At 37.9% G+C, this 8898-nt stretch overlaps 1 protein-coding gene across 2 annotated transcripts in view; it reads right to left on the reverse strand.

Moving 5' to 3' along the window:
* Positions 1–1177: 1177 nt before the first annotated feature.
* LOC126386078 (ras-related protein Rap-1b) overlaps positions 1178–8898 on the reverse strand; it is a 15041-nt gene continuing 7320 nt past the window's right edge. For both annotated transcript variants that reach the window (XM_050038199.1, XM_050038200.1), the window contains exons 4-8: positions 6643–6699; positions 6253–6393; positions 2931–3074; positions 1970–2062; positions 1178–1773 (exon numbers count right to left, since the gene is read on the reverse strand). In XM_050038199.1, the coding sequence (XP_049894156.1) occupies positions 1976–2062; positions 2931–3074; positions 6253–6393; positions 6643–6699 (429 nt within the window). In that variant the 3' untranslated portion in view covers positions 1178–1773; positions 1970–1975. The remainder of the gene's footprint in view (positions 1774–1969; positions 2063–2930; positions 3075–6252; positions 6394–6642; positions 6700–8898) is intronic.

Consider the following 8898-nt stretch of genomic DNA (forward strand, 5'->3'; position numbering starts at 1 on the left):
ACAGCAACCATCATCCTATTTGTGAAGATATCCAAGCTTCAGTTTCTTTAGCGTGGGCTAATAATGCTAAAGTGTTGTCGCTCACAATGTTTTGAATGTATTTTACTAGCTGCTGGGCTAACAAGGTAGCCCATGGCTATAAGTGCACAAACAGTGTGTTAGCATAGTTAGCATTTCCTCTTAACAATTTCATTTGCTACTGAGACTAGGAGCTAGCCCTTGGCCAACAGCTACCATCAACTTGTTTGGGGATATCCTAATAATGCTAACACCGCACACGCAGCCTAATTTGTTCACAATGTTTAAAATGTAGGCTAACAAATAGCCCAATGCCATTAGTACACAAAAAGAGTGTTAGCATAGTAAGCATTCCTTCCTAACAATACCAAAGCATTTCATTTCCTACTAGGACTAGGACTAGGAACTAGCCATGGCCTAAAGCTACCATCAATCTGAGAATATGCTATTAATGCTAACACCCCACATTCAGCACTGTAGAGGTGCTGTTGCTGACAGTGCTAAGAAAGTCTTTAACTAGCTGCTTGGCTAACAAAGTAGCCCAAAGCTATGAATACATAAACATGTGTTAGCAAAGTTAGCATTCCCTCCCGAAAACGTCACAGCATTTCTTTTGCTCACACGACTAGGAGCTAGCCCTTATCTAACAGCTACCATCAAAATATTTGGGGGCAAAGCTAACACCACACAAGTAGCATAATTTGTTCACAATATTTCTAATGCATTTTACAAGCTGCTAGGCTAACAAGCTAGCCCAAAGCTAAAAGCAGCATACACAAAAAGTGTGTTAGCATAGTTAGCATTCCCTCCTAACAATGCCAAAGCATTTCATCTGCAACAGGGACTAAGAATTAGCCGGTGGCCAAGAGCTGACATCAGTTTCTTTGGGGATATACTGATAATGCTAACACCACAGAAAGCTCACTGTACTTTGAATGCATTGCACACAGCTATGTGTCCACATTAACCGTCTCTAATAACATGCTAATAAGGCTGTCACCGTACAAATAGCGAATTTGGATAGTAAGTTTGCCAATTCACTCCCGTAGCTGTCAGCTAACTTAAGTTAGCTCAAAGTTAGGTACATGGTGAGCTGACCTGCGTGACCTGCTGCACTCCCTAACCCCCCGCCCCGAACCCAAAAATCAAAAAAAACAAAAACATTAAATGACTTTTATATCTTTTCACACAGAATCATAATAATAACCACTGTAATAATAATCACTGTAATGATCCACAGGTTAAACCAGAGCCACACACACACACACACACACAGAGTCAGCCATGTTAGCCGTGACATCACTGCGGCAACAACATGGCTGACAGTAAAGTGGTCAAATTGCGTGTGAATGACTCGGGGCTGCTGGAAAATAAGTAAAAGATAAAGAAAGGAAAGAAACATTTAAAAGTAAAAGCAAGAAGCCACTCCCCAGCACAAAATGGCCTAGCAGAGAGCATGATGGGAACCGTAGTTTGGACAGCCCCCATTCCTGCAACAGCAGAATCCTTATCTTCATCATCATCATCATCATCATCATCATCGCCGCCGCTGCAGTCTTTTGATGTTTGGTTTTAATGTTTCCAAGGCAACAGTCTCTGAGACTGTATGGTGAGGGAATGGGAGATGTGGTTGTCACGGGAACAGAGGTCAGAGGTGGCTGATGTTGATGATGACATGGCTGTGTTAAAGGGGCGTGGCCAGCTGGAAGATGTCCTGTGATTGGTTGGTTGGTTGTCGGTCAGGTAAGGAGAAAACTGGAAAGAGAGAAGAGAAGAATTCTCAAGAATACTGCCGACATACGTTGTGTTTCTAGACTTTGGTGTGTAGACGAGCAGGATGAGAAATAATCTCATAAGGAATCTTGTCTCAGTCTGTCGATACTGACCAGATCAGGCTTTAGTCTCTTTCATAAGTCTTTTCAGGGTCTTCTGGATGTCTATAAAGACTTACCTGTCATTAGAGAAGCTGACAGTTGGACTTTTTGCGAGTTTTCCCTTGAACTGGACTCTTCCTGTTAATCTGTCGCACAAGGTCATAGAAGATCTGCACACACAAACACACACCACATCAGTATTTTGGGCTGAATATCTAAAGTTAAGAAAAAAAACTTTTTCCGACCACATTTTCATTGGTCAGACGGTGCGTTGTGTTAATTCCATGAGGCTGTGTGTCCACCAAAGTATTTTTTTTCCCGGCTAAAAATGCCACATTGGAGGCTCTGTGTTTTTTCAGCTGAGACACTTTGGTTGCGTCTGGTTGCTATGATAGAGAATATTTGCGAAAGTAAAAATGTCAGCACAAGATGAGTTCTTGCTCAGGATGAAGGGAAGGCTGAAGCACATAGGAGAGAGGACGGACTCGCTGGTCTATGTGGTCATTGGTATTAATTTCGCCTCCATTGTTGTTGAAATGACTGTTGATCTTTGTATTACTTGTCCCGCCCCTTCTTCACTGTAATTGGACCACTGGGTAAAAAGTGACAGTGACAAACGACTGCAGTGACTCACCAAAACGTGGACATATTTCAACTCTCGATGACCAGAAAAAACACCAAATGTGCAGCGCCTCGTCACACAGCTGGCATGTGGAGCACTGTGTACACGCTGTTGAGCACACTCAGTGCACTGTGGCCGATTTAGCTAATCTAGAGATCACGTCCGAACTTTTTTCCCCATTGACCAATCGAATAGTTGAAGAGTAAGTAGGATTTCAGTCGACCAAGATTTTCCTGAGTTGGTTACAGACCTATTTGATATACTGACACACAAACCTGAGACAACACAACCAAAACCCAAAGTGAACATAATTTGGACCTGGCACAACTCGGCTCCTGGGTTGGGTGTCGGTTCGTAAGAACAACTGAATGTAAAGACCTCTAATGTATATGTACATAAAGTGTGTGTGTGGTCACCTCATTGACGTTGATCTTGCTCTTGGCTGAAGTCTCAAGGAAGGCGCAGGAGTTCCACTGGCGGGCAAGGCCGATGCCTGACTCTTTGGCCACCACACGCTCCACCTCCAGGTCACACTTATTTCCAACCAGGATCATGGGAACCTGCAACGTCACATCGAGTTTTCATATTTATATTCACAATCCGAATTGACGAATTCAGAAACTGAGAAAACGCTTGAAGTCATAGGCGTCCATGTTTAACAAGAGCAAAACGAATCAAACTAGAATTACTGCAAACTAGTCTCACTAATTCAGCATCTGACCAAATGTCTCCCCCTCTGTTCCCGAGTTATGACTCAGAAACAAATTTCCTTAAGGTGTTCTTGAGATATCGCATTCATGAGAATGAGACAGACGCAAGGTCACAGTGATGTTGACCTTTAACAACCAAAATCCAATCAGTTAATTTTTAAGTCCAAGGGGGCGCTTGTGCCAAATTTGAAGAAACTCCCTTCAGGTGTTCTTGAGATATTACGTTCTTAAGAATGAGCCAGACAAGATCACAGTGACCTTGACCTCTGACCACCAAAAACTTATCAGTTAATTGTTGACTCCAAGTGGACATTTTGAAGAAATTCCCTTGAGGCGTTCTTGAGATACAGATATTGTGTTAACAAGGATGGGACAGATGGATGAACAACCCCTACACATAATGCCTCCGGCCACATCTCTCGCCAGCGAACAGGCATAAACATCGTCAACAGACTCTCAGACAACTTTGAGAGAATTTTCTCAGTTTTTGAATTCTTACTTTACCATAAAGGCATGTGTGAAAAGTGTTCCTCATGAATTTCATGTAACACGTGGTGAGTAACTGAAAGACAAATGATCATTTTGTGGGTGATGTCTTCCTTGAAGTTTGCGTCTTTAATGTGTTGAGAATACGATACAGTCAGCGATTAAATATTGACCTTTCAAATTAAGAGCACTGCAGCGAGGTGATTCCATAATGTGTAAATGTGGAGCTGTGGTCACTTCCATGTACAACACATGGGGCTTCACTTCAATTTTGATTCAGTGCTCAATGGTGAGGTTTCAAAGAAAAATGCAGTACCAAGATTTGTCCAGCAGATGTCACCATTTACACTGTACAGATCCCTCTGACTCAATCAAGAAAAGCTTCATCTCCACCATCACTACTTAAACTCTAGTGCTGAAACAACTGGTCAACAATCAAACAAACATCAAAACTTCATCCATTTATCATTTAAGTCATTGATGAAGCAAAAGTGCCAAAACATTGTTTGGTTGCATCTTGTCTAATGTGAGATCTTAATTTAAACATCAGTGGATTGTTGGTTGGACAAAACAAGCAGTTCATGGATCTTATCTTCAGCTCGAGGACATTTTAATGGACGTGTTTTACCTTTTTTATTTGTTTTCATTTCATAGACAGTAATTTAAATGACAAATCAAAGAATTGAGCAAAAATAATTGTACCAGATCTTTAGCTTTACAGCACGAGTATTACAGCCGGACGTTACAAGCTTGATGGGATTAGAAAACGCTGCAGTGCAGCATCTTAAAAGCACTGCAAAACATAATGTACATCTACAGTGAGTGTGAAGTGCTGCGCTGGAGTCAGAAGACTATCGGTGTCACTTAACTTGATTCATCACTCAGAGCCGTCTCCTCCTGCTCCCTGTCTGACGTTATGAAACAACAGAGAGCAGCACAAAGGTAAATCTACACTAAGCTGCCAGTTTATTAGGAACACCTAGCTAATACTAACGCAGTCTAATACAACAGCCCTGTTTTAGAGAGATGTTGATTTTACTGTATCATCTTTGTAGATGTAATTTGTGAGCTGTGGTGAAACCAGAACTTCCAGGTTCTGTTACAGAAGTAAGAAAACCTCATTCAAGAGACTTTCTCAGCTGTGTGTCGTGTGGCTGCTTCATATGTTTGGATAAAGACGTCAACGTAATATATTGTTTATTTGATATTCCTGTGTTTGAGTGGCCTTTAACGAACACCATTTCCCACAAGCCCTTCACCTGCAGCAGCTACATTACACACACGTCTGCAATAACAGCAGGACAAAGACGACTGTGGACGTTTTTGGACATCAGAGATACAAAGTTGTAAATATTAAAAGAAGAGAACGCTGGTGAGGTTTATAGATACAAACTTACGATGACGTTTACATCTCTGCTGAAGAGCTTGTCATTTTTCGCAGTTTAAGTAAAATCGCAAAAGGTTTCACTTTCACTTCTGCAGTGGACCTGATTTGTTTGTTATGAAAAAATAAAAAATAAAAACCTCCAGGAACATGTTTCATATTTCAAAAAGTGCACTTAAAATAAACTTCATTTCCCACAAGCCAAGGAGCTTTTTAATAGTTTGGCCTATCCCAAAATGTGACAAATGATTTAATTATTTAATCACTTTAACTTATCTCCTAATTTTGATTAAACTCCATATTTTTACTTATTTATTTTGATGTATCCCAAAATTTGACTAATTATTTAATAACAGACATTATTTCATATTTTCTTAATTATTTATTATTTTTAATGAGCTATTTTTAGTCTCCTCATTTTAATGTATCTCCACATTTTTACTTTGTATTCAATAATTTTTACTTTGCACAAAATTAAAGTAATTATTCAATAACTTGGACTGAAGCATATAATTTTTAATTATTTCATTATTTTATTCCATGTTTTTGTCACCTAATTTTTACTTATTCTCATATTTTTATTTTTTTATAATTTTGACTTATCTTGCAATTTTGATTTCACATAATTTTGGCTTATTTTTCCTAATTTTGACTCTTTATATATAAATATACATATATTTATTAATATTAATATATTTAATATTCACATATTTAAAGTCGAGGGCACAGGTAGAAATGAACTTCACACCAGCGGGTGAGATCAAAAATATATATATTTTTTTCAGAATAAAACCCAGTAAAAAGCTGTGCAGTATCTGTGTAATATTCTGACAGTTCCTTTTTTTTTGAAAGTCAGTGACACCAGTGTAACCTTTGACCCCGTGGTCACATTGGTCACCGACGTGGAGGACTCCAGCCATGAGACTTTGCAGCCCGAGGATGAGGTGGCAGCCTACATGGAGTTTAAGCCCAGCTTAATGTGAGGGACGGGAGCCTGGGTGGGTTTGATCATGGGTGTGGGTTTCCAAACATTGACCTGTGCAGGACTCTGATAGAAGCTTGTGGAACAGAGGCTCAACAGGAAATGACATCATGACCTCAGCTCTCTATGTTGCCAGGTGTTTCTAGTATGTTTAAGTGTGTGTGAGTGTGTCTTACGTCCTCGGTGTCCTTCACTCTGAGGATCTGCTCTCGGAGGTCCTGAAGGTCGTTGAAGGTCGACTGAGCCGTGATGGAGTAAACCAGAGCGAAGCCCTGACCGTTCTTCATGTACAGGTCTCTCATCGCTGTGAACTGCTCCTGCATGCACACACGCACACACACACACACACACACACAGACAGGTCGTCAGGGAGACGGACTAAAACGCTATATGGCCAAAAGTATGTGGACAGTCCTGTAGAATTTAGTGTCCTTTTATGTCTGTTCTTCCTGGTTTTATAAGGAGGTGTAGATCAGGAAGAAAGTCACAAACTGTCCAAGGGTACAGACAGACAGACAGACAGACAGACAGAGAGACAGAGAGACAGAGAGACAGACAGATCTTACTGTTCCTGCTGTGTCCAGGATCTCCAACATACACTGCTGTCCATCAACCTCGACTTGCTGCAAACAGACAGAGACGTAGAGACAGTGAGTCCTCAGTTCTTCAACAAAACTATTCCACAAAGTTCCACCTCACTAAAACATCTCAACAGCGACCGGATGGACTGAGGTGAGATGTGGTTCATCACTCGTGTTCCTCTCCGTCTAGCTTTTCATCGTCATCATCAGGTCGACGTGTTAATGTGTCCAGTACTTTGGTTTATGACCAAACACCTGCACAAGTTATGAAATTCACATCAGCCTCAGCTGGACTCTGTGATTACTGATGATTAGCTAACGTACCAGGACGTTCGACTGTACGCTGTCGGACTTTGCAGTACGTAAGCAGGCACGCCTCTCTGTCTGTTCTGACCCACAATATAAAGTTAAACTACAGCAGACTTTATTATGTTTGTTTATGCGGCCCTGATGTTTGCGCATCAGTTTACAGACGCTGAGATGAGATGTGGTTTCTGTCGTGACGGATGTTTGTTGGGTGAGACCCATCGACAGCATTAAAACACATTTCATTTCCATCTGTGGTCTCAGACGGGTGGAGTGAGGCGCGCTGATAGTGCTGCTGTGATGAGCCTGCCCTGAACAGGACGGGTGGAGACAAGCGAGTGAGACTGAAGGAACAGGAAGTGTTCACACTGGACGTGCTGAGGAGACACATGAACGCCCTGCTCCTCTGCAGCTATATTCTTGTTTCATATCAAAGTTATTCATGACTTAAAAACATGTCGGTCAAAAAAATGAGACAAGAAGTTTTAGAGAAATAAACAAAGTGATCATCAGTGAAAATTATTGACTTATAATCTATTATTCCTGATTATTTTCTCCTGCGTTTGACGTATTATTTTCAATTTTTACTTCCTGTATCGCCATATTTTAAGTAACTATTTCACAATTTACTTTTTATCTCATAATTGTAACATATCTCCTATTATTATTTAATATTTATTATTTATTTTCTCATAATTTTGACTTATCTTCAATTTTTAATTTCAGTTTTACCATATTTTAATTCATTATCTCATAATTTTGACTTTTAATCTCATTATTGTAACTTATCTCCTAATTTTGATTTATCATTTAATATTCATGATTTATTTTCTCATAATTTTGATTTTCTGTCTTCACTCTGTAGCCTACTTCCTGTATAACCTTATTTTAATTTATTATCTCATAATTATCTCATTTTGACTTATTTAATATTCATTATTTTCTCTTACTATTGATGAAAATTCATTATTCATAATTAATTTTCTCCCATTTTTGACTTATCTTCAATTTTTACATCCCGTATCATCTCATTTTAATTTACTGTCTAATCATTTTGACTCTTTTATGTCATAATTGTAACTTAACTCCTAATTTTGAATTATTATTTAATATTTATGATTTATTTTTTCCTCTGTCTGACTTATTGTCTTCAATTTTTAATTCCAGTTTTGCCATATTTTAATTAACCATCTCATAATTTTTACTTTTTATCTCATAACTGTAACTTATCTCCTCATTTTGATGTATTATTTAATATTCATGATTCAATGCTTCAATTTTTATTTCCCATATCACCTTTTTTCACTTACTGTCTTGTAATTTTTACTTTCTTATCTTATCATTGGAACTTATTTCCTCATTTTGACTTATTTAATATTTATTATTTTCTCCTACTTTTGACGTATAATTTATTATTCATAATTAATTTTCTCCCATTTTTGACTTATCTTCCATTTTTACATCTCATATCATCTCATTTTAATTTATTGTCTAATAATTTTGACTTTTTTATGTCATAATTGTAACTTAACTCCTAATTTTTATTTATTATTTAATATTCATAATTTATTTTCTCCTAATTTTGATTTTTTTAAATCTTCAATTTTTACTTCCCATATCACCTTATTTTAATTAACTATCTCAGTTTTTATTTTTATCTCCTAGTTATTATTTAATATTTATGACTTACTTTCACATAATTTTGACTTATTATCTACAATTTTTTATTCCTGTTTTACCATATTTTATTTATTATCTCATAACTTTGACTTTTATCTCATAATTCTAACTTATTTCCTAATTTTGATTTATTATCTGTTTTCACTTACTGTCTCGTAATTTTTACTTTCTTATCTTATCATTGGAACTTATCTCCTCATTTTGACATATTATTTAATATTCATACTTCATTTTCTCCCAATTCTGACTTTTTAT

The sequence above is a fragment of the Epinephelus moara genome, chromosome 24 (assembly GCF_006386435.1).
Source record: "Epinephelus moara isolate mb chromosome 24, YSFRI_EMoa_1.0, whole genome shotgun sequence".
Taxonomy (NCBI): Eukaryota; Metazoa; Chordata; class Actinopteri; order Perciformes; family Serranidae; genus Epinephelus; species Epinephelus moara.